Genomic DNA, 27,704 nt, shown 5'->3' with positions numbered 1-27,704 from the left:
TACCATGTATGAGGAAAATTGGTCCAGGGAATGGATGTTCTATCTTTTACCGTTACAGAGTTATAGGTTCTTCGCGAATAGTGTCGAAAAGCTTGACCTTCCGAAAAAAATCTCGTATTAATTTTCCATCGCAGTTTAAATTTTAATTTTATATAGTTTCCGAAAATGGTATGAAATCTGAGATTGAATGATTCAGGGAGTGGGAAATTGGGATTTTTTGGTAAGGTCAACATTTTTCACGCTAATTGTGAAAAACGCTATAACTCTGTAACGGTAAAATATAGAGTGCCCATGGACCAATTTTGCTCAAACAAGTGTTATTATCCACTATTAAAATTTCTACCATTATAAGCTCGCAGTGTACACAGGGTGTTTCAAAACAACCAGAGAAGCGGTATGTTAGGTGATTCTCTATGTAATTCTAAACGACAAATATGAAGTGATTTTTTTTTCGATTTCTTAACCCTTTAGGTAACTTAGTCATTTCAATTTACAACAAGTCGGGGAAACCGGAACCTCAGCGCTTCAGGTATAAAAGGTTTTGTTTGTTCTTTATGTGAGTATATTTGAGTCCAGAACTATCCCATTTGCACGTAGCCCGTAATGTATATGGATTTTATCGTGTCAAACTATAAACTACTACACTTTAGTGTGATATTGATATTTAGTACTTCGGGTTGCAGCAAATTTACGCGGTAAAGACAACTTTGAGCTACTGTAACTTTATCAGTAATAGTACGATTTAGATAAAAATTGGAGATAGCATGCTTCATACTATAATCTATATTGCTGTTATAATCCTAGGATAAACATAAGGGGGGTTTCTAGTAAATTTTCTCCGAAAAACTTGGTAATATAATATATTATTATTAACTTAATTTGAGCTCATATCCTTATGGAGAGTATTTTGGGGCCTGGACACTGTGTATAGGCAGCTTTACGATTTTTTTCAGATTTTTCGGTTGGCTAGTTTTTTAGAGTGGGTCCGTTGAAGAAGTCATCACTTTCGACTCCCCTTTCCGAAGAATGTCAAAATTAAGACTGGCTACTAATGGCTGTATTCGGTGAAAACGTTTCTGGGAAAAGTGCGTATGACAGACAGATAGACAGACAGACATTGAATCGACTTTAATAAGGTTTTGTTTTGCAAACAAAAAATTTCAAAAATCGTCTTTAAAACACTAAAATCGCAAAAACGCGGAAGTTAGTTAGCTACTCTGAAATATAAATGTCAATTTGTATAAATAAAGTAAGTTGAATTTTATCGTACACTATGTATTAATTTTCGAACAAAACGAGGAACTTAGGCCTAAAGTAGGTAAAAACGGATCAAATTTTGGATGATCCACATGTGTTTTAGTCACCAGGGGTTCGGGGTTAGCAGCTGAAAAAGTTAGTAGACAAAAATTACCAGTTATAATAATTAGGCTACCATTCTAAGTGTGCGGGTAGCTGAGTGGTTAGAGCATAAGGTTGCCGTACGGAAGGTCGCGGTTCAAATCTCACTGGTGACAGTGGAATTTGTATTGTGATTTGACGTCGGATACCAGTAGACTCAGCTGTGAATCAGGGTAATAATCTTGGGCGAGCGCAATACTGACCACATTGCCTCCTACAGTATACTGTAGTGTACAGTTACGGTCTTGAATGAAGTGCTCTAACACAATATGGATTGTTGTGCCAACGATTATTATTATTCTAAGTGTTACTGTAACTTACTAAAGTCATCGTAACCTGAGGCAAGCATAACTCGGAAGCAATTTCAACAATAAAACCTAAGAAGTTTATTCATACCTTTTCAAGTCAATGTGGAGTACATTGCGTTTGGGTGCAAGGGCGAATTAAGAAAAATCCTAACTTCACTAAAACTGCACACATAAACGGACTTTTTATTGTCACAGCAGTTAGATGTGTATTGATTCGTCAAGAATATTATCGAGACTGATTGAATTTAAAAGCAGAGCAGAAATTATTGGAGACCAACTTACAAGTCCTTTTATTCTTCCAAACGGATTGACAGGTGAAGGGTATAAATCTCTTTTTGCTGGAGGTCCTGCACGATTTATTAGAAAGTGTGCCACTTAGCAGAAAGAATAGGATGTGGCTTCATCAGGATGGGGTATTTCCCTATAATTTCTTAACGGAGAATACGATGAACGATTGATAGGCCGTTATGGGCCAGTACGATGGCCTCCAAGATAGTCCAATTTAAATTCACTCCTGTAGGGATATTTGAGAGAAATGTTTACAAGGAGACTTCAAGATCCTCAAGAGAAGTTTCCTCTAAAATTACTAAGTTAGGGCAAACATATTAAGCAGGATGATATCAAAAGAAGTATCTCGGGCACTTATTTACCACCATGATATCGACTCACTCTAATTGCTACGGTTCCTTATGAATCCGTCAATCGAATGAAGTACTATATGTTGTTATAGATAATATAAGAACGATTGGAAAATTAATCGGGCAGCATTGCGCCAACAACAGATGTCAACAATATCTTTGGTAAAGGTAAACAACCATTTCCCAATTATGATCTCTTCTAGATAAAAAGAAATTGCATTTGCTAATGCCTTGGTTTCAAATTCCATGCCAACATTGCCATTTATTTCAATGACAGGGGGAAACAGAAATCCCGAATCATCTTCATCATCATCATGGTCGTCATCTAAGCTCATCGTCATACAAAACGAATAATTCTTTCCTAACGAACAAATGTTCGCATTTCAGATTCGAATCGCAAACCTCTTGAACTCCACACAAATCTTTTCTCCATTTCTTTGGCAGACTTGATGCTGTTTTTATTCTTAGCGTCGTCGTTGCCGCATTAGTTGCTTTCCGTTTTATTTTTCTATTTTGCTTTTACCTAATGCCTTTGCCTTTTCTGCTGGCGGTATCTTGCACGATACGTTTGCGTTTACGTGTGCAATCAAAAAGCAAAACACTCATAGGTGTAATTTTCCTCTTCTTTCCCACGACGAAAAAACATTGCGTTGGAATCAACTGTGACTGGAGGAGCATGGAGTAGAGGCGAACTCGGCGATCACATGGAAAGCAGAAAAGAAGGGAAAATCATTAAGGGAACCAGAGGAGCGTATCGTCGTTTTCATTTATTTATAACTGCTTCTCAAATCCGAGCCCACGGTGCAGAGGCTTCGAAGTGTTCGCAAGAAGCCCGATGTTCTTGCCAACAGAAACTACGGGCGTAATGGCATTAAATTGGTAGCTACGACTGTGGGTTGCATTCAATCTCAAGCCATAATTCTAAGCAATAGACAAACTGCATTGACTTGAGATGTTTAGTGATCTTAACGAAAAATGTAGATTCGTACATGCTTGGGAATGCATCTGAATGCGCTCAAATCTAGAAATCAAGTTTTCTAACGGTCTAGAAAACTATCAATTCGAGTCTCGTGGCTTTTCAATAGTTTGCCAATTCAGATTTTAATAATTTTACTATCATACAACGAATTAGCTGGAAAAGTAAAAACGATTAACGGAATTTTGGTTGAAAGTGTGCACATGGCGCAACATTCGCTGAGTTTGCCAAGTTTCCAACCTGAGGTCGTTAAACTGCTCTGAATTGCATTAAGGCCGAACCATCTGTTAAAACTATTCCAGATACTAAAAATCTTCTGAATTTAGTTCTATGCCTGTGAGTGTGGGTAAATATTCACATTGAATTGATACGATTAGATGCATCTTAGTTTCTCCTTTGTGTACCACCACGGAAGGGCTGGGTGCATTCTTATTAGGTAGTAACGGATTTTATGGACTCGTTAATTATTGAGTCATTATAAAGACTGCTTCTGTGCAAAGGAAACTTTGTAGCTTTTATTAGAGTATGTGTCAAAGAAATGAATATAAATATACTCTACAACAATTTTTTTGGGGCAACATTTGTTGTGCGCGGAGGGGGCGATATGATAGGGGTTACAGATTTTCTATGCTTTTTAACATAGTGTTTTGGTTAATTAACCCCAATTTTAAAAGCACCATCGTGTGCAAAGAAGTGTTCCTTTGTTGGAGGTATGCTTTTCTTAAGTAGTTAGGTTCAACGCGGTTTTGCCGCCAGTAGCCGTTGATGATTTTTTAGTTACACCCTCTTCTATGAGCACTTACCAGTTAATGAAGTTCAGAAATGGCTTGATTGTTCCTTAATTCTCAAAAAACTGGTACGAAGAAACAATTATTATGCACATTAGCGACATGGTAGCTTCGTAGTTGTAGAATAATCATCTCATTGGCATGGCAATGTGAACGAACAGTGGAAATAATTTCTGGCTTCGTACTAGCCTGGCTGGGTAAAGGGATTACTGCCTGTAATTGATACAAGCGCCTTTGTCATCAGAACAAAACTCATTCGAAAAGAAGATTCCAGCAGAAGACGGCGACAGTTTAAAAATGAAGTTCTGATTTTTGAAAGTTGTTTCTCTCAAATGCCAATGAAAAGTTCCATGTAGGGCAGAGCCGGTGTTTACTTCTAGGTCCAGCTAAGTGTATTCCTGCCGTGCTTATAGCGATTGAATTATAATGTAAATAATCAAACGACTTTTTTTCGCTAGTTGTTATTTACTTTACAACGTATACATAGCCTCTAAAGCCGCAACTTCTATAACAGTTTCATAGCTAGTGTGGCACGGCCACCACCTGCTAAGGTGGTATTTTGCGCATCTCTACTTAGTTTAGTAGAAGGAAAATGTGCATTCAATTACATGTAATATTGCTGACAATATCTTAGTAGTAATAAAATCTTTCAAACTAGACACAGAAAATGAAAAAAATCTGGATAAAAACAAATCGATTTCAATTTTTCTGTTTTAAATTTAAATTTTTTTGCATAACACATTTATTCACTCAAGTCTTTAATTAGAACTTTTAAGTTTGCCTTTCTTCATCATAAGTCGTCTGAGTTTTGTCGAAAGTTGTCTGGAATACTTCGATTGAGTTTGCTCTCTCGCCGAGCCAAATGGCTCTGTACTTGAAAAAGGAAGCAAACTGTCGGGCAGAACATCGAAGTCCTCGATAAAAAAAAATGTCGATGATGCAACGGACTTTATGTTGCTCGATATATTATTATAACAAACTGAATCTGCTTTTACTGTTTTATCCAAATCTGGAAATGCAACTATTTTAATACCAATCTCCGCCAATTTTTTCTCTATGTTGATATATATATATATATGATGAGAAGACGTTGAAAGTGGCAGTCGATAGATCATACATTGATGACTGCTGTGCGGGTTATGCTATGCAATAGAACCCACGCTCCCCCTCCACATGAGGGTACGGCAACCATATTTTATGTTTGGTCTAATTATACACCAAATTCGTAAAATTCAGCAGCAAATGCTTTTCAAAACCAAAGTTTCATAGTGACGTTGAGTTTTTTGCCTTTCTGCAATGAGTGATTGATTCCCTCCAACTAGTTTTTTGGTTAATTCTTCGATGCCTTCGATATTTCTAAATCCAGTTTTTTAGTACGTGATCTAATCAAGTTCCTTATCTGTTTTATTTCCTTTCAAATTCGATTTATGTTGCTACCTTCTAGTCTATTGTAAACTCGAAACTGGTAATTTAGTGTTATATTTCCATTTAATATGCATACACACATATTACTCGGAATCAGAAACGATGCGTAATTTAGAGTAAACAGAAGACTAACATTTAAGCTCAAATCTGAAAATTCGGTTAAAAAAAGATTAAAACTTTTGGAAGTACGTGGTGCTGCACGTTAAAATTTTGTTACAAAGTTAGGGTCAAATACATAAGTGCGATCCACTGTCTCGGTAAAATGTTCTCCAAGGCTCACGATATGGCGATTGTGTTTCCAGTCCACTTTCTAAAATGAGTCTTCCGAAATTTAATTATAATTTGGGTAATAATATAATATATGCTTGTTAATCGTTAACTTTAAATGAGCTTATCAGTACGCATCTTCATGTGACTATTGCAAAGGTAGCAGATTTCATTAGAGTGTACATATATGGCACACTCAATATAATTTCTATGTATATTGAAAATTCAAAAAACGGCAAACACATCATGTTGATCATTTTAAATATTATTCCTCTACGAAGAAATCCGTTTAATCAACATTTACAACTTTTAATCTACACGAGCTCGGATCAAAAGCGTCCTACCACTGATACTGATTACACAATCCTGTTGCCTTTTGGCCCTGCCACAAAAAGTTGAGCGGGAGATTTTATCTGATGCATTACAAGTGCCTTAAGCCATTATTTTTCCAGCCTTTCTCAGACTATTGCTACCGGAGATGGTGTTCGCTGACGGGAATCTAAAGAAGATTAATAGTTAGATTGAATCTCACATTAATTAATATCATGTGTTAGTTACTCATTATGGATATGTACGTGCATATCTTACTTAGTGTATGCCCAGTGTGTTTAGGATAGAACTGGACCCTTGTTTTGATTGCTTAGCTAAAATCAATCGAGCGTGCAGCTGATATTGGAATGAATTACTATATATTGGTTTAGTATGACGTGGACTATTCACTTATTGGCATGCGATTGCCTCTAAACTCCGCAAGGCTTTTGTTAAGCGTCACATGAAACGTTTTTAGGGTATTAATATAAATTGTTGTATTAATCTCATCCGTTCATTTAAGGGAAAGTGCAGGTCAGTTTCTAAGTCTAGTGATTTAACGTTTCCATATTGTTTTTCAAAATGTAAACCGCACAGGCCATTGAAGCAGTGTAACGTTCATGATTCACATTTTGCCAATACCAAAGAAACTCTTCTCGGACGGCACTCAGTATGACCTTATCAGTAATATCTTCTCTGTCTACTTGTCTTTCTTCACTTCTTCGGTTGACCGCTAAATGACATGGCATCTTTTTTCCTTCCGCGGTCTCAGCGTTTTTCTCTTCCCACAGTTGTTTTCAAACAACACATTAGCGTGGCGCTTTTCTTTGCATCCTCTTAGATACTGAAGATACGAAAGAATGAAGAATTGCCTTTCAACGAGTAGACTCAAAAGCGGAGGCTACTAGTGAGTTCAGATAGTGCAGACTTTCTATGCGTCTCTACTTCGTCTTTTATCTACTTTTCAAATGTGAAGATATTTCTCTTCAATCTTCATCTTTCCACGTTTGAATCTCGAGTCTTGGGGCTGCTTGTTTCAGACTATCATCATATTGGTGCAGTGAGCACTATCGTATCCCATTGTCTCTATACCTGAGGTTATCGTTATTTTCTTTAACGATTTATTTCACCGTTTCATTTTTGCTTTACTTATTGTCTTTATATTGAGGCTGTAGATCTGCTGGAGAAGTTCGGTGCGATGTCTTGAGAAATTTCAAGCGTGCAGAAACGCTTGAGTGATTCCGACAACGTATGGTACATGATTTCGATGCTATGGATTTTCGGAAATAGAGGGAAGCAGTAATGGAAGCAGCAACGAACAACGTCTAGAGCTGCATTTATCTTACAAAAACTCAGAGATCGTGAGTGAATGTTGGCGCATTGATATTGATCTAGAAATTCACATTCACTTATTAATTTGATACTCACAGAATTGAAATCGAAGGTGAAGAAACAGCGCCCGTTTTTTAAAATTCCTTTGAAAAGATCTGTGTGGCGTTTAATCTACTCTCTATAGGTCCTAATTAAGGATGCTGCATTCAAATGTCTATCTACTTTCGCCAGTAGATAAAATTTTCTTATCAAATTTTTCTAGAGTTACGATGAGAGCCAAAGGAGAGTGTCAGAGAATTTTTGTTTGTTACTCGAATGCAATGAATAGCAAATGTGGCTACAACTTTCATGTTGGCCTTCTTTCCGTCACCAACCCAACAAAGGCAGAGTTTCCCGCCCGTGTCGATGCTTGTAGAAACTATCTTGGAGCAGTTTATGTTCATGGCCTCTACCTTTTGTGGTGGATCATTTGTGTGTGCAAGCACTGTAAATTATTGAGAAGTGACATTTTAAGGTTAACGCAGCTTCAAAGTAGAGACACGATAGTAGGTATGCTGTGAAATATTTTAATGACAATTGAGTGCTTATGCCAAGTCAATGACTGTCTGTGGACCTATGTAAAGTTGTATACTATTGTTCTCAATTGATGCTTATTCCGGCAAAATCATTTAAAATGGACATAGTTAAAGGCAATTAGAACGTCAAGTCAAATACTGTATATAGTGGTTTTAATTAGCCGCTGGTGACCGCGATGGGAGAATGCTCTACAAAGATCTCTGCATTTGAGAGTTGATGAGCCCATATCATTATTTCGTGAACAAGATATTACATATTTAACGTTACTATTGGCTTTGTTACTAAGGTAAACAAACTTGGCTATAAAATTTCGTTCTTGTTCTCCTTGGAACTGATTAACCATCAAATTTGAAAACTTGAAACTAGTTCGTCTATAAAGCATTTTACAAATATTCAAATTGAATCACAGAAACGGTCATGGTATGAATATGGAAGAAAAAACTATCAAAAATGAACAGGTTTCATAGAGTTGAACAAAACTCCTTAAAACAAACCATTTCGTTTATGCTATCTCAGGTAAAGTCGAATTTTTCAGCGAATTTGGACAAATGGGGTGTCAAACAAAAGGCCTCCTTTGTACTTTCCATATGTTCATCCGATCCGATCGTTCTGTGAGAAGAATTCTTCGTGATGATCTTCATTTTCATCCCTATAAGATGGCGATAGTGCAGGAACTTTCAGAACGTGACTTCAATTCTCGGATGAACGCGTGTGAGCTTCTTCTTGATGTCGTTCCTGAGGGTGCTATTGTTTTTTTTAGCGATGAAGCCCATTTTCATTTGTATGGGTCGGTTAACAAACAAAACATGCGCTACTGGGCTGACACCAACCCTCGAGAATTGCATGAAAAGCCTTTGCATTCACCCGAAGTCACAGTGTGGTGTGCAATTTCCTCAGCTGGAATTATTGGTCCCTGGTTTTTTGAGGAAAATGAGGTTACAGTGACAGTGAATTCGGACCGGTATGTAAACATGCTACAGAATTTTTTTTTCCCCACGACTAGAAAATTTGGATTTGGGGACACTTGGTTCCAACAAGACGGTGCAACAGCACACACTTCAAGAGCATCGATGACTGTTTTGAGGGAACACTTTCCAGAGCGCCTTATCTCAATTAGAGGCGATTTGGAATGGCCGGCACGCTCTCCCGATCTGTCCTCTTGTGATTTTTTTCTATGGGGTTTTTTGAAATCCCGTGTTTATGTGAACCGTCCAAGAACCCTACAAGATTTGAAGACCAACATCCAAGAAGAAATTGGCAACATAACACTTACTATGCTAACAAGAGTCATGACAAACGCCAGAAATCGGTTTACGCAATGTATGGAGAATGGGGGACATCACCTAACAGATTTGATCTTCAAAACAATGTAAATAAAAACATAGACATGTACCTACATTATAAAAAATAAATAAATATTTTCCGATGCATACAATAGTTTTTATTGAGTTTTGAAAAAAGGAAGTTATGCTGCCGCACCCTGTATATTACGAGCTAGGTACAAAGAAATACACAAAACGATTTACACATGACGCGTCCAACTTCTGGCTTCCCGACTTGTTTTTCTTATATACCCTCTCTGCAATATGCGAACGAACTAGAATTTTTCTCCTTCATATTCCTGTTGAAATAGATCCCAATCAAATTTTCACGCATTGTCTCAAGCAAGATGACGTCTAACATAGCCGAATGCTGTACATTTTGTTATTCCTTTAAAATTTTGTTCCTCAATATCCACAGTTAATTTTTCGAAAAAGGTTTGGTTCTATTCTTCACACCTTCTGATAGTTCATTAATACCATATCCATTCCTCGGTTACATTTTATAATACTTCCGTACCGTTTTGGAACGCTTCGATCTCCTACTGTAAACTTTTGGAAAGTCAATTCTTATCCCAAACCTTGCTTTTGGATTGTCGGATTAGGATGATACGTTTTTCGCTAGGCTTGACATTCGCTCGTATTAATAATAATAATAATCGTTGGCGCAACAATCCAATTGGATCAGGGCCTTGAAGTGTGTTAGAGCACTTCATTCAAGACTTTAACGGTACACTCCAGTACACTGTAGGAGGCAATGTGGTCAGCATTGCGCTCGCCCGAGATTATTACCCTGATTTGACTCAGGTACTCATTCACAGCTGAGTCGACTGGTATCCGACGTCAAATCACGATTCAAATTCTACTGCCACCAGTGAGATTTGAACCGCGACCTTCCGTATGATAGCCTTGTGCTCTAACCACTCGGCTATTCGCTCGTATTGACCTTCCTAAAATAATAGTTTCACATTGTCAGGGCCGCTACATATCCTATACCACCCTCTAAAGTAGAGTTTTTGTCCCCTTTAGTGTACAGTTAGAATCAGATGAACAAGGTGGCGTCGTCTTGGATCGGGCACGTAACTCCCTCCTCCCGTCACAACAAAGAGACTCCGAGTATACAGTATCCGACAAATGGGGATCGATGAACGGCTACCAGAAACAATTCCACTTTTTCTCATCGATCCGCTCCTGGTTCCATTTCACACCACTTAGAGGATTGAAAGATCGATCTTTCAAGATAATCAGCCTATTAAACAGCTGAACGCAAAAGACTAGTCTGCTCTTTGCTATTAAAATGATCGCGTAGTGAACCGACTTCGAATTGGTGTTTCGAAGGATGTCCTGCTGTATGGGTTTCTTGTAAAATTCCTAGCTAGATGTGGGGTTTATCAGCGCTACTTCTGGCGTTTGGCTCTTGATGATCTTCGGAGATGGCTTGGATCCAACACTTGTTTGCCAATAAGAAGTTTTAAGAGAGTGAACAATTCATCATCTAAAGCTGAACAAGTTAATATGAAATAATTCACAGACTGATAAGCATAGCTTTCTCAATTGGACTCCATTTGAATTCATCTAAATACTGGACAATGCTAACTGCTTAAGTTTATACAAATATGCCTATAGATAGCACTAGACAATGTCAATTATCTTAGTTCATCCAAGCTCGCCATTAGTCAGTTTCCGCGTAGTGCAACTTGCCTAGTTCAGCGCACTCATATCCCGACCAGCTAGTGCGTCATATTAGGGACAACGAAGAAGATCTTTTGTTCCATTTGCGCATATTGGAGAGCGAAGTCCTAAAGAAATTCTCAATCAAACCAATCTACAAAACGAGAAAGGTTTGGCATACCTTTTCTTATATATTCTAAATACATCGATTGGTAAAAAATTACGCGATAAACAAACAGGCGGCCAAAAAGTCACTGCAAAAGGAGCACTTCGTGAATGCTAGAAAAGAACTCAAATTCTTTTCTATAAGGAACTCTTTTTGTAAATGGTGATAGAATTGGAAAAAAAACTGAAAATAAATATTGGAATCGGAATATCACGCATCGCCAAATACACATTTAGTTGAGCGACATGTCGATTTATCTGAGTACATGCATACATTTAATAATTCGCATATGACTACATCTTGTTGTTGTCCATCAACTTCATTGCCCGTTTCCCCAAGTATGCCAAAGCTAAGTATCAGCAACAGATGTGGTTCTTACTGTGAAGATTATATTAGTGCGAAAAAATTGTAAAATCAAATTCAGGTTTGCCAAAAAATGTGTGGGAGCTCTCCAGTTGGAAATTTAAGCTGAATGCAATTAGGTAGTATTCCAATATGCTACATGCAATGGAAAAAATAAATCTTTGGTTCGAAGCGAGGAGCCTAATATAATAAATTTAATCGTGGACTCTAATATTTACAAGTAGCATTCTGACCATTTGGGGATTTCAAAGAGTGCAGGGGTATTTAAGAAAGAAAGAAAACGAAAGACTTTGTTATTGATATTTATATATTTTATTATTTGGCCTACAAATAAGTTCTGTCGGTTTTCACAATAGATGGCGTAGCTTGTTTTTTATTCCATTGATCCACATTTCCAAACATTCATCGGAAAGCTACTGTCAATAGGCACAAACGTCAGTATAAATTATTTAATTGAAGTGTAAACAACAATACTTTTTTCATCAACGAAAATGGCCAATTTTGTACCAAATAATGTGTTTTTGCGGGGAGTTCTACTTCATTATTTCAATATGAAGAAAAAAGTAACTGAAAGTCATCGCATTTTGGTGGAAGTTTTTGGTGACCATGCTCTATCTGAACGAACGTGTCAGAGGTGGTTTGGACGGTTTAAAAGTGGCAATTTTGACTTGGAAGATGAAGAGCGCGCCGGACGGAGAACAATTTTTGAAGATGAAGAATTAGAGGCATTGCTCGACCAAGATCCATCGCAAACGGAAGAAGAACTTGGAAAAACACTTGGAGTCACTCAGCAAGCCATTTCCAACCGTTTAAAAGCAACGGGAATGATCCGAAAGGTCGGAAATTGGGTTCCATATGAACTGAAGCCAAGAGACGTCGAACGCCGTTTTTTCACGTGCGAACATCTGCTCCAACGACGAGAAAGGAAGGGTTTTCTGCATCGAATAGTTACTGGCGATGAAAAGTGGATCCATTACGATAATCCCAAGCGTCGGGCAACATGGGGATACCCCGGCCATGCCTCATCATCGACGGCCAAAGCGAATATTCATGGTGAGAAGATCATACTGTGTATATGGTGGGACCAGCTGGGTGTGGTATACTATGAGCTGCTCAAACCGAACAAAACGGTCACGGGCAAACTCTACCGACGTCAAATGATGCGTTTGAGCCGCGAACTCAAGAAAAAACGGCCGCAATACCAGCAAAGGCATGATAAAGTTATTTTGCAACATGACAATGCTCGTCCACATGTTGCACAGCCCGTAAAACATATCTAGAAACGTTGAAATGGGAAGTCCTACCCCACCCGCTGTACTCTCCAGACATTGCTCCTTCTGATTACCATTTGTTCCGGTCGATGCAGCATGGCTTGGCTGACCAGCACTTCTCCAATTACGACGAACTAAAAAAATGGCTCGATGAGTGGATAGCGGCCAAGCAGGCCAATTTTTGGCGCGATGGTATCTATGAATTGTCTGAAAGATGGAAGAAAGTTGTGGCTAGCGATGGGCAATACTTTGAACAATGAATGTATAACCAATTTTTCACAATAAAGCTTCAAATTTAAAGAAAAAACCGACAGAACTTTTCATTTCATTTCGATCCCCCGCTACTATATATCCTAGTTAGTGCCAAAAGCAACCGAAAAGTACTAGCTAAAATAAAAAAATATATCTCTTCACATGTATCAGCTATCACAATTTTTTTGAATGTATTACATTCAAAAAAATTGTGGGAAGAATATGAAAGTCATATTCGATTTTAAAAATGAATAGCCAGTATATATAGTGCGGCAGGTTAAAGTTGCATTTTGACCCTCTATTTGTACCGTGCCTTTCTCTTCAGTATTCAATATTCGGGCATTCTTTATCCCCTGGAAATCTTTTACGATTAAGTGGGTGGGTAATGCCCTTTACTTTTATATCGAGTTTGGCAAATGTAGCTTTCACGCAAAACAACAAATTTTCCGGAATGGTAAATTTTAAAACCACCACTAGCGAATGTTTTTTTTTTGCTATCTTGCTTCTCCCATCTCTCTGGGATATTTCCAGCAGAATCCCGGGTATTCTACCTTTCAGATAACGTTAAGCTATAGTTTCTATTTCTAACTGAAGGTACAAGAAAATAATATTAATATTGATTTTAAATACATGCAAACATTGTCAGAGTTTATTTGAAATAGAGGGAGAGAGTTCCATAAATGTAATGGGTAATTCTTCTCTTGGATCTTCACATGGTAGATATTATCCCTTCCCTTTTGATCCTCTAACCACAGAGCTTCCTAAAGCCCCTTTGCTCAGCTCAGCGTCCAGCTCTCTTTATTCAACAGTCAAAACAAAGTTAAAAATATAGTGCTCAGGGATAAAGGAAGAAAACTCAACATAGGACGTTTAATCCCATCGTATAGTATTTTTTTGGTTAAAATAATATTACAAATGGTTGAGTTTATGAAAAAAACAATTGATACAGGACAGTGAATTTTGACATATCTGAAATGTCATTAAATATGTAATTGAACTGAACTTTTTAGTTGAAGAATTATTAGGTCATTTTTTCAAAAAACAATCAAAAGGGACGAATTTTATGGTTTTGTGTCTGTTTGTCCGTCACATCCGATTTATTCGAAAAATGAGAAAATGGTCTGCGCGTTCCTTTCTATACAAGTGGCATAATTTTGCGTTAGCTTTTATGGACGATTGCCCATAAATCCAACATAAGAAGTGTGTGACGTCATCATCATATAAAGTGAACTTATTTTAATTGCTTTTATTTTTTAGTTCTTTGTGCATCGGCACAAACTACTCGAGACAGACATATATATATGTATTTAGTAGTGAAGTTTGCGGGTAGATGGATATGTATCTACGCTAATACCAGCGGTGTTTAATTTACGTACATATATATTTGTGTACTGAGGAAAACGGAAATTTGCAGATATTTTCGATTAATTGCAATGTATCAGTATGTGCTAATAGGCAATGTTTGTTTGTTTAGGATGGGCGCAATATTGATGTTTTTAATATGCACATATACATAATTTGGAGTTTAGAAATGTACAAAGGAATATTCCCAATTTTTAGCTTTGTACGAATGGAAAAATATGCATACAAAGTTTTTCATACAAAAAGAACATGAAATCTTTCTGCCTAAAACGTCTAGTTTCTGGCATTCCAACTGGTTTTAAATTTCTACAGTGGTCTAACCCCTTAAGAATTCTAATAGTTGTAATTTCTTCACTATTTTGACATTTCCTACGACCCATTTTCTTGTATCTAAATTTTGGAAATAAAACTTGGTTTTATTATACTATTCAGTTACCTGTATTCGCAATTTTAAAATGCCTTACTTCCGCCAAATCCGTTTGGCAAATGACGAAGACGCGTTCGGTGTTTTTTCGAATAATAATAAAAGTGAAGAAAATTTTCAACACTAGGAGTATGCATGTTTCATCGCATAGGCAGTCAGAAAGACGACCTATTTGAAAAGGTTAATCCGTTTTGCTCTTCATTCTCTGCAATAAAAAAAACAGAAAGATGGGCCATGGATCACTTTATTCAAGTTGGTACCTTATTATATACAGGGGGCCATCAGACCACTGTTACACATAATATCTCTGACTTCCTTTCTTCAAGCAGCAACTTCCATCCATCTCCATCTTTTTTGGTTTTTCTTAGTAAATGGTTTTCGCCTCTTCCCTGCCTTTCTCTTCACCGATATCGCTCTTCGAACTTTTGGTCCATGTGCTAATAAAGCCGTTTTCACGCCTATGCGCCTCTTGTCTTTCTGGTCAACCAGTTTTGTTCTTTTGTGTGTATAATCAGAAAGTATATACGGGATATTTTTATGATTTGGTTTGAAAATAAAACCTTATTAAAATCGATTCAATGTCTGTATTTCTGCCTGCCTGTCGGTTTCTTTGTCTGCCTGTCTAAATATCACACGCACTTTTCTCAAAAATGATTGTACCGATTGACAGAAAATTTGGTGGGAAGGTGGAAACTGTGAACGCCCCCTCATGCAGTGAGTTGCGTTTTTCTACATTGAGTTTAAGGGGGTCATCCCGTGTGTCGGATCCGCGGGATCGATTTTTTTTGGCATCAATTGTATCCAGATATAGCGTAGAATATATGGGCAAAGTGATTTTTTGATATTCGGAGTCGTTTGGAAATTATAGGGTTAAACACGTAATAAGTCACCTGCCAGATCTATGTCGATCCGATGACTTCGTTAAAAGAACAAAAATTGAAACGAAGGCTGTACATGTGCTTTTTGAAGAAATCTAAGGTTTATGGATTAGGTATAGCAGATTAATAGTCACTGAAGATTTTATGGCTAAAAATCACATTCTACTTGGTAAATGCGTTTTCCTCGAAACTGCATATTGAAAATCTGCTGCCACCAGAGCCCAAAGCCTATCCAACCAAATTTTCTGAAATTTTCATGACTTATTCAGAGCATATTCCTACGATCCGCAAACTAGGATAATTGCGATTCATTCAGTAGTTTTTCTTTTATTCATTAAAGAAACCTTAAAAAAACACCAAAATTCATAAAAAAAGATTTTAACACGGCGCCAAAAATTTAGCTTTTGATATTTTTAATAATCCTGGTTTGCGGACTGTAGTTAAGTCTGCACGTTAAAATGCTGGTTACTTTCTTTAAGATGATCACAGCGCGCTCTAGCGTGGCAGTAGAAAAACACCTTTTTTTGGCGATGGGTGTATAAATCATTACGCATGCTCAAGATATTAATAATGAAATAATAATGAAAAATTCGAATTTGTATCTTTATCCAGTTCTTCACAAAAAAATTCTTAAAAACGAAAAAAACGGCCTTCACACGGGATGACCCCCTTAAAGGGAGATGCACATTTTCCTTCAACGAATATAGTCATGTTGGGTATCAAATGAAAAATCTTGATTAGTACTTTCCGAAATTGTTCTAAAGGCGGGGAGTACAAGGGCTGGAAAGTGACAATTTCTTAACAGAACCATTTTCAGAAAAAACCAATCGAAAATTCTGAAAATTATCATAAATATCAATTTCACACAAAAGTGAGTAGTCTGACATGCTAAATATACAGGTTACGTACAAATGGGATAGTTCTGCATTGAAATATGCCCACACAAGAAATAAATAAAACTTTGCAACCTGAAATGTTGAGCTTCCCATTTTCGACTTATTTTAATTTAGTATCCACTTTTTTCGTCATACAATATCGAAATTATACAAAAAATTGTAACAAACATTTGCGGTAAACCTTTTAACCGCAGTCCTCCTATCATACAAAAATTCTTATTTCTAGGGATGGCATCAATTCAATTATTCAATAGAATTCAAATAGAATACTATTGTGCATACACTGGGCGATGAGTTTTATCACCCATTCAATTTTTAAGGTTTTGTGTAAACACAAAACCTTATTAAAATCGGTTGACTGTCTGTTCGTCAGACGCATTTTTCTTGGAGACGGTTGTAGCATTGATACCGAATTTGGTAGAAAGGTGGGAACTGTGAACGCTCACGCATATAGTGAGTTACATCTTTTTATGTCGAATTTAAGGGAGGGGGGTCTCCATACATTCAAAAGGGGGTGTAGACTTTTTTTCATCAAATATAGTCATGTGGGGTATCAAATTAAAGGTCTCGGTTAGTACTTTTCGAAGCCGGCCTTAGTTTTGACATTTGTTGGAAAGGTGGGGAGTGCGAGGGGTTGAAAGGGATCATTTTTTTAACGAACCCATTCTCAGAAACTAGTCAACCGAAAAATCAAAAAAATCAGGGGGCTGCCACTGTATGGTGCCTAGACTCCGAAATACCCTCCATACCGATACCTGTTCAAATGAAGTTAATAATAATACATTACTATAATTTTCAGTAATTGATGGGAAGACCCCCCTTAAGTTCACCCTAGAATCACGAAATTTTGCAGGAAAATAGGCTACAGCATGAAAATCGCACTATTAGTTATACTAAGGTAAAGCTGTCGCTTCTCTGCAAATTCAAGACTATGAATGTCAATACCATTTGAAAGTGGATATTTTCACAAAATATATGCATATATTACGTGCTACATACTAATGGGACAAATGCACACTCAAATCTCTTTATAAAAGAAATACACAAAACCTTTCATACCTCAAGCGTCTAGCTTCTGGTTTCCCGACTTATTTGAGTATGAGCACGGTGTGAAGGAAACATTTCCGCAGTTTCCGCAAAGGAGTTCCAAGAAGAAAATTTGTTGAGTAAAGTTTCAAATCCCAGAGAAACTTTGGAACTAATCTAAATTACAGCATTCGATATGATCATTTCGGTTTCCGGGTGTGCAGTTCAGTTTTTATTAAAAAGTCCAAAATAGTTCCCCTACTACTACTATGATTTGAAATATGCCTTCCGGGGTAAATTTTTTTAAATAAATAATTGGTGTCTTTGGAATACTTTTATGTTTTGAATACATGCATTTGGCTGTTATGATAAACTTCCTAAGAAAATTCATGTTTGTTGTGTCGGGATTTTTCACAATCTTAATTAATTATGGGTCCATAAAAGATGTGAGCGCTCGCAGCTCTCTGTTGCTTAAAACATTGCCAAATTTCCTTGTGGGCTTTTTGCGTTGCCCATTTTTTCAATTTTGCATGCAGTCCATCGGGCGCCAAAAATGTTTCGCGTTTTGCTGCCGGCACGCGTTTTCTCTGACGCCTGCTTTATCTATCTAAATTTGCATATAGATATTTTGTGGCTAGCGCTATACGTATAGCAAAATATGCTTATATGTAGTAGTTATATATGTGTTCGTATCATATTATGATGAATACATGATCGCCGAATCAATTGTTTATCATCAGTCAAATTCGTTGTTGATAATGCGTGGAAATACATCTTGTCCACCTTTTTACGGAACTAGATGCTCAATAACATTTCGACAATTTAAACTTTTTTTGGATATGCAGATGTACTGAGTAACGTGGAGATGATTTCCTCGTTGCTCTGCTTAGAGATTTTTTTATCTTCTATTTGCGGCTACGTTGCTTTCGAGGCTATTGCTGTGCAAAATTTCAAGACTTAGTTTTTGTTAGAATTCACACGCGCAGTCGTCATATTATACGTATATACATATGTACACATGTTTTGCTGGACCCAAGCTTTTCTTTACAAGTGTACGTACACGTTTGACGTTATGGTCAAAGTGAACTTGTGGTTTATGCAGCTTTTGCTTATGGAACCGATATCAAATGTTGAACCATTGAGGAGATCTCCGCTCGCAAATGCCGTCAAATTGAAACGCACGGGTGAGGTTCGAGGACAAATCATTTAGCAAATTGGGGTTAAGAGCGGACATCACTTCGGTCGTCGAGCTAAGCCAAAGACCTCATTTTACCTTGCTACCGTTCACTGTTAGACAATACTTAGTGAGAACATGTAAATACACTACATATAGGGATATGTTTGTGCATATAATTTCATATTTTCAGTTTAGCTAGCCTTCAGTTGATTATACTTGTATTGCCAACAAATAGTATCATAAGAAATAAAAGTTCGACAAAGATGCTTTAAAAAGAGTTTCAAGGGCTCGAAAGAGCAGTTAGCAGGGTAACTGCTTCAGATATCAATACCAATATACACTTAATCGAAGGGAAATGTAAATATTGATTATTTGAACAGATTGTCAACTATTAAGTCCCTCTTGATTATTCGTCTGAACTGTTCTTATATCAAATAGGCCATACCCTGGGGAAACATAGAAGTTACTTTGCTTACGAATTCTATTTTCTTGCAACTCTGGAAGCCCTAATATGATGTCAGTGACAGTTTAGCACAATTTATAATGTTTGTATGAGTTCTGTTTATAAATTTATGAAAATAACTTTACTGCAGTCACTATTAGAAAGGAAATATTCGAATTAAATTGTGAATTAGTGAATTGATAAAACAATTAAAATTTATCAGTTTGAAAGGTTAAACATTTTTAAAGGTAAATTGTGGAAATCAGAGCCGAATATACTCAGGAAGAGAAGCTGCCGAAGAAATGCTAGTCTGTTTGAGCATTATGTAGATTTGAAGGCTTTGGAATAAGTTACTCCGGAAGAAATCATGGGTACCAGGCACCAGTTTCAATTACCAGGGTGTGAATTATTCAATATTTGTTATATGTTAATATTTGATCATCAAAATATCGGAAGATACCATCTAATATCTGACCTTGAAGATCGTATATTCTTCACGCTCCGATTCCAGACAAATTATCTAGAAAAATTCTCGCCACTGGCTAGTATACGACAAGCATCTAGTAATGGTTTCGATGTACATGATAAGCGTAATAACATGCAAATAAAGTAATTAATTCAAATTACTACTACAATAATTTTCCGTCTTATCAGCGATTCAAACGCAAACTCTGCCACCAGAGCAAAAAAGCTTGTAAGCGAAAACTGGTCCCGAGAAACCGCGGAAAGTGCAAATTGCTATCAACAGCGATCTGCTTGTAAATCTTGAATCGAATTCATCTCAACTGTCGCAATAATTAAACGTTTCACTCATAAATCACTCACCTTGGCAACTTGGCTTCAGATATTTTGAGTCAGCCAAAGAGATCAAGCATAGTATCCGCAAGTCTCATTGACGACCAAAGAAGTTGAGTGCCGAAAGACACAAAGGCACAAAAAGTCTACCCAGGCTTCGAGTATGATGTTCGCGTACTTGTACGTACTTAATGCAGTCAGCAAAGCAAAAATCCCCATTTGTAGATACCAATCCTGATTTGATGTTGTAACCATTTATTGTAGAGGAGACGAGACATATTTGTCCCTTAATATTTCCTATGACTATTTCTTAAAAAAATCTGACTTAGATTCAGTTTTGGAATTGATATATGTACACTACGCACAGGTACTTCATCGGCTTTGATTGGACATTTAGTGCCTAGTCTCATGTGCTATTTAATTTTTCGATCCAGCCAAATTGTTTAATAAGCATACATTGTATTATGAAACTGCAAACTCCCCTAAATCTTTATATTCTGCTATTTCATTTTGTTCTTTCCCTGTTTTACAGGTAATTTATGCTGATTACCTATCTGGTATCTGCAGCCCGGTTCACGGGCCATGTCGTTAAGTAGCGTGCTATCAACAGCAGCGCAAGGAACGGTCCCAGCTTCAGCATCAGCAACTGGTTCTGGTAGGCATCATCAGAAAAACCAGGAGGCAAGCAGTAGAAGAGGCTCCGCCACCATGATAACATTAGCTGCTACCGCGGCTTCCGATGTTGTAGCAGTTGCAAACGCTACAACAGCGACCAGCCCGGCTACAGCGGAACCCATGGTGGTAACTTCTGCCTCAGCAACAACATCTATAACAACAGTCGCGTCCGTTGGAACAGCAACAAATACGCCGACAAGAGGAATTGTCGCGAGCAACAACAGCAGAGCAACCGCGATGACAACAAGGCCAGCAACGATAAGACGCCGACTTAAAGTCAAGGAATTCAACGATCTGATCTCGTGCTCCTTGTGCAGTGGCTATTTGATTAACGCAACTACTAGTGACCACTGCGGACATTGGTGTAAGTACCTATAAGTAGCTAACAAACATCCGAATTATCTCATTTGCTATTTCAAGACTATTTGCTTGTTAATTTTCTGATAATTAGGAATCGAGGCAATAGAGCGACCTTTTGTCGGATTCTCTAATAATGTATCGATTTGAACTCCTTGTTCTTGCCTTAACGTGCAAGTTAGCTTATGATGCCACTCCTTTGTGCATCGAAATGAATTTTCATTAGCAATTTATAAGCGAACAACATAAAAAGACAGTGACATAGTTTCCAGTTTTCTGTTGCAAAAATTTATTAATCAACTCTATCGCTTTGTAAAAACTTACCTGAACTCATCCAACGTTATCAGAAATTTGGGCCTTTTTGAAGCCACTCACGCAATTGGGGTTAGGAACTTAAAAAGAAAAAAACATAATTTTCATAAATATAAAATCAAAAACCGTTTCCATTTCTAGCTTTACTAGAAATTTACTTTTTGCAAATAAGGTGACTATTTGTTGTCTTCCTCAGTGCTTAGGTTTGGATGAGGCAAGAAATCCAAAATCGTTATATTTATACTTACTCTCTTAGGTATTTTTATTTATTTATTAATTAAACCCTCTTTCACTGTTTCCTTTCAACAACTTTACTTAAACGCTCTAAAGGCATGATTTTATTAATAACCTTGAATAGAAAGATCAATAAAATACAATTTAATTTGGAAACAATTGCTGCAACCAATGCTTGAGACCATAGACTCTCCCCTGTCGCCCTTGTTTTCAGTAATAATCATTTCCCTTGAGCAGTGGTCCTCATGCCTATAAATTTCAAAAGTTGGATAGCATTTTATCTACGAAGAACTTCTGCTCACGCACCGTAATGAAGACGTCGTCATTCCAAAGTTAAGTATTTCGGTGGTGTCATCGGTGATAATTTTCACTAAGAAGTCCCAGCATACACAATTAGGGAATACGTATGGGTTTGAGCAAATAACTAACCAGTAGCTGGCAAAACACTGAGACTTAAATCACCTTTTCGAGATGGCAACTTGATTCCAGAGCCAGACTTTCATTGTTTATCTTTCTCTCCAATTATTCCCCTTCGATGTCGCTATTGCATTGGTACCATCACAGTACAGGGATTAATGAGGTGGCCAGACATTTCTGAACCCTGTTCAATTATCGATCCTTCAAGTGAAGTGGCATCAGTTCGCACCTATTTGAAAGAATGACGGCGAAACGATTTGAATTGGTAGTGATCCTCGCGTCAACGTAAGATGTTCTATTCTATCAAATAATGCATCTCTATTATCGATTTTTTTGGCAAACATATGAGTGTTGAGTGTGGATAATGATGATTGCTAAATAACCCTCCGCTAGGCAGGTTTTTCTTCTGGCAGAATTTCCTACTATTAAATTAAATCTTAGGTCTGCCCAAAAATATGTGGCCCCACTGAGATCAACACTGCTAAGAATTAAATCAATCTCTTTATAGACATCGATATAACTTTTCCCATCACTGTTATACCTCTATAACAACGACATACCTATCCAGGTAAAGAAGTAGCTGCATAAGTTTTATCCAACATCTCCACCATAGACTACAACCGTAAAACGCTGTTTTATGCGACGACGAAAGGCTGATCCATTATTTATTTATTTATTAACGAACACCCTATTGCCCTCAGGAGGAGGAGAAAGCAAGAATCTTAACCTATGCTCAAAACTACTTAAAGAAGAGGAATTTAAAGGACCAAGCTGTTGTGCGTTATAACTTTGATAAAGTCTAGGAATCGGGGAAAGAGAGTAGGCTTCAAGCTCCATGAAGGGCACGTTGCAAATGTCTGCGTTCCGTGTATTATAAGACGTAGGATGGAGGAAGTTTTAAAAAATTGTGTATCAATCCAGATAGAGTCTATGCTGTGGTAGGAAACGTAGGTTAAGAAAGTGGAGGCGGGAGAGATAGTCCACACGAGGGAAGTTTTTCTTAAAAAAGTGGGAACGAGTGAATTTATGCTGCACCTTTTCAAGAGCAATCACAGTTATGGAAACGTGAACAGATCGTGAAGCAACACTCGAGGGTACACCTCACGAGGGAATTGAAGGAAGCTAAAAAGGGTTGGATGGAGTCAAAATCAGAGAAGGCGTGAAATATAAAGCCTGACGATTTTGCTTCTCGATTGGTGGCTTCGAGGCAATGGGTGTCGAAGCGAAGCTTATTGTTGAAAGTGGCTCCGAGGTCTTGAGTGAAGTTGTGGTATGATGAGGCGAGTAGCGTTAAAGTTTAGCATCAAACCATTAGGAGAGCACCAACGAACCATAGTGGTTGATTCAAGGGAAACACAGTTCATAGGCGTCGATATAGCAGAAAACCGCTTAGGGTCGTTGGCGTAGAGCACGTAGGGACAAGGGAGGAAGGGGGAAGGTCATTAATAAAAAAATACAGTAGCCACAATAGATCCCTGTGGGACGCCGGAGGAGACGCGGCAGGATCGATTCGAAAAGTGAGAGACAAGCCATGAAAGAAGTGGTATGAGAACCCTTAGAGACCAGAGTTTGGACCAAAGTATTTTGTGACTTAGGGGCTTTAGACATATAGTAATAAAGTTGGCAAGGTTGAGCAGGTTGGGGGCAGCGGGCCTAAGCTAAACAAAGCCGTGTTGCGCATTTATTACGTGGTGGACAACCAGTCGTTGATATATCTTTCCAACATTTGGAACATGAGGGGAGGGGTGAATTGGTAATGCTCGGCAAAAGTACGATCGCCAGGATGAGGAGCCAGAGAATTTAATGGACGGAACTGCGGGAGTTGCGAATGAGAGACCAGAAAGGTTTGAATTTTCTGCGCGCAATATGTTTCTAACGATTTTTTTCTGGACTTCAGTGATGAATCAGATCGGATAAGAGCGCAAGCACTTAGGAGAGGAAGGGACGTAACAGGGAGGAAGATCAGATAGAGTGGTATAGAAAGTTTTGAGTTCTTGGTCACACCTTAATGGAGGGAGGAGGGGAACTCAGTTGATTGAGGTCAGGGTTAAGTTCAGACTCGAAGTGCGCCTTACGAAATATAAATTGGAGTAGAGTCGAGATATCTGGACATCAAACTGGAGAGCAGGATGATTGGCATCAGGGCCACATAAGACAGCAGACTGGGAAAGGTAACGCACAGGAAGGTTAGCGAGGACAAAATTAAAAGTGCGATCTAAGTGGTTTCTAGAAATGTTAAATTGGAGGGCGACTCAGATGTTCATGAAAAAGGATAAAGGGGTGGGTGGAGTTATTAAGGAGGGAAGGAAGACCGGGAGTAGTAGGCCAGGAGAGCATAGGAAGATTAAAGCCTCCACAGATGGTGAAAGGGAGTGAGGGTAACAAAACGAACGACAGAATCCTAGGTGGAGGAGGAAAAGATGATTTCGGCAGGTTTTTTCTTCTCAAATGTTATCAAAATATTGGAAGAAAGTTAAGTTAAGCGTATTACTCTAGATGGGACCTGATCTATATTTAGATTTGGTTTTTTATCCGGGTTTGCATTTTGAAGTGGTTATTGGCTAATATGTATGGTGTCAGGTAAATTTAGCCAGATCTCGGCTTACGAAAATTTCATTTTTTGAATGGCATGAAAGTATATACATCAACTCACACCAATGCAAATCCTTTATAAATGGGAAGAAATCGTGGTAACGAAAGTGTCCAACCAATTCAGAAATTGGCCCCTTAATGCGGTTTACGCGAAGCGAGTATGGAGAAAGGAGACAACAACAGTAAAATTAAAACTTTTACCGGTCCGAGGTGTCGATTATAACGTTCTAGCAGACGCCGGACGTATTTAATGTCGTCTGACGAACACAAATTGGATTTATACTTCAACGAATATTGAAGTAGTAGGTGAATTTTTCCGCAGTTTTTGGATCACTAGGAAAAGATTACAAAAAAAACTGTGTTCTATGAGGATAGAAGCTACTATATTCAGAACATCCAGAAAATTACAAAACGACTATTTTGTTGCAATGCTACTTTTGCAGCCCTAATATTGGTAATTAACCACGATCAGGGACATGAAGAAAAAACTGAACCCTGATGAAAATTATACAGGGAAATTGGGTGAGGGGTAAAAATTGTTTGGGCTCCTCTATTAATGCCCCTTTTCATTCATTCATCCTCCGAGAAAAGTCCGACCCCAAGCAGCCCCTCGCATTTATGCATCTAGCTAAAGAGAAAACTTCAAAAGGCAACTCGTACTTGATTGTTAACTATAAAAGGGAATAGCTCTGAAAGGGTCGTAAGAGCTATTCAGTTTTCAAATTGTCTAAAGACTTCGAGAGGCGTAACGCTTCAATCCGAAAATATGAAAGAAACAAACACAGTCATCAAAATCGGACGCTTTCTTATACATTCCTGGCAGAGGGCTTTTGTAAACTGTTATTGTGGAAGCACAAATGTGTCAGGTCCAACTTACAAGATTCGTAGAACTTATAGAGAAAGTAAATCTCGAACTTTTCCTCGACATCTCGAACATTTTTTAAACGATTTGGAACTCAACCATAAGAGTGGCAGAATGTGTCAACGTTCAGTTCCTCTTAGACTTGAATTTAACTTTCAGAACTTTTAGGGCCGCGGCATCGGTTATCCCCAGCCTCAGTTCTTTGTAGTCGAGGTAGCTTTTGTTTCACCTTAACCCGCCACACTATGGATGCATAAACGAATATCGGCCTAATGCTAGTAACGTATTCACAATACTACATGGCGCTTCGGTCTCCATGACGAGGTAAATATTCATTTGCTCAGTCCATAGGCTGTATAAGCTCGTTTCATCTTTGCTTCTACATGTTTATTCCAAAGAAGCTTCTTATTGAAACAACCCCCAGATATTTTATTTTTTCGGAGTTGAAAAGTTATTCTTCTCATCTCTGGAAGTCAAATATCATTCAGTTTGGTCCTTTTGTAAATAATATCGCGATTTTATTTGGACTTACTGAAACCCGTGCCTGCATTTCTATACCGAGATTTCAACCAAGAGCTAGCACAACCAAATCATTCGAATAAACTTGATTGTGGATTGGCAGATGTTGCAGTGCAATTAGTAGTGACTGGGATCAACATACTCCGCAGAAGTGGCTATCGCATACCTCAGCACCACCCTTTCGTTGCTCATTCATCGCAATGTGGTGATCAGCATCTACTTCAGCACACAGCAATCTCTGTGTTAGCGTATCACAGAGTTACATAAATAATTCGAGTATCATCGGCATCATGTTCTCTGCTGGCATCGCAAAGTTTTTAAAGAGCTATATCGTCAAAATCCCTTTCATTTCTGCACGAATTCTTTATCGCATATGCACCTTTTAGAGTTCCGATCTCTGTCTTGAAAACCAAGGACTCACAAGACTTTCCACGTGACCTTAGCGTCTTCTCGCGAATGCGAAGCTCAATCAATCTTTCCAATCTCAGCAAGAATGTTAATCTGATCTACATATATGAAGTTTCTTGGGTTAGAATAGTCATCTTTCCCAGGCTTCGGTAAGAAGACTGTCCTAACTTTCTGCCAAGAAGTGGGTGTGTAGCCTAGAGCTAGAAGTCATTCTAGGTGCTCTATTGCCGCTTTTAGTATTGTTGGATTCATGCTATCCTTGCCAGTTATTTTGAAGTTTTCTTACTGGTAACCATTGCTCTCGAACTGTTCTAATTCCGGTTAGAACATTATCGTATTGAAATGTTTGCAGACACCGCTAAATTTGTCCCTCGTCTCTTTCGCTCTAATTCGAATTACTTTCGAGCCTCTTATATTCACCACGTATTAACCCGACTTTATTCTTATTGATTTTACAGGCACAATTTGGAAGCAATCGTCTTACCGCGTTTGCCTCAGGTAATAAGACAAGCCTCTTGAAAGCACTGTAAAAGTGTGCGACTCAGTGTTTCCAATTGATTTTTTATCGCCAGAGGAGCCAACTAAATTAGGAAGGATAGGTTCACAGAGGACACTATGACCTTTAAACTCTTACCGTTTGTATTGTATAGTAAAATGCATACTGCTAGGTCTTGGGCACGGATGTGAGGACATAAGCACGCATTTTTATATTCGGCCTTTTAAAAAACTATGGGCGGGGGGAATCTACCCTCCTTCCTTCCACTCCTTCTCGTCAAGCCTACTCATCGTAGAAAATCCTAGATCCTTTACTAGTCCGTCCAACACCACAGAATTTGTTTAATCGAACCCGTGGCTCTTGTACTAGAAAGAGGTAAGGGTAGTTCTGGCATTAGACATTAGAACAATAGTAGAAAAGAAGAGGCTTTTGCACGCTGCAAGCTAATTTGATTAACCTTCATATTTGTGCTGAAAAACCGCCAATAACCGAAGAGTTTGCTGCGTCCAGTGTGGGTCTTATTGAGATTATCAGCTTATCCGCACCTTCCGCTGAAATTTCCGCTTCCTGTATGTGATGTAGACATTCTAACTACAATGCAGCGTAAAAAGGAAAAATTGGAGATGCGTTGAAATACCAGAGAAGGCCATTTATATAATAGTAATGAACTGTAATTTTAGTAAAGTAGAACAATTCACATGGGCATGTCTGAATCTTGCTAACGGGCTTGCTGCAGCTTTTTTTCAAGATAAGATAAAGTATAAAACGAACTT

The 27,704-nt window shown here is 38.0% G+C and overlaps 1 protein-coding gene across 1 annotated transcript in view; it reads left to right on the top strand.

Annotated features, from left to right (window-relative positions):
• Positions 1–27,704, top strand: part of LOC119652874 (protein suppressor 2 of zeste) — a 67,231-nt gene that overhangs the window by 20,918 nt on the left and 18,609 nt on the right. Inside the window, exon 2 of the mRNA XM_038057239.1 lies at positions 20,592–21,098. Coding sequence (XP_037913167.1) covers positions 20,642–21,098 — 457 coding nt within the window. The 5' untranslated portion in view covers positions 20,592–20,641. The remainder of the gene's footprint in view (positions 1–20,591; positions 21,099–27,704) is intronic.

Source organism: Hermetia illucens, chromosome 1 (assembly GCF_905115235.1).
Source record: "Hermetia illucens chromosome 1, iHerIll2.2.curated.20191125, whole genome shotgun sequence".
Classification (NCBI taxonomy): Eukaryota; Metazoa; Arthropoda; class Insecta; order Diptera; family Stratiomyidae; genus Hermetia; species Hermetia illucens.
The sequence above is the reverse complement of the archived record's forward strand: the minus strand, read 5'-3'. Positions and strand labels throughout refer to the sequence as shown.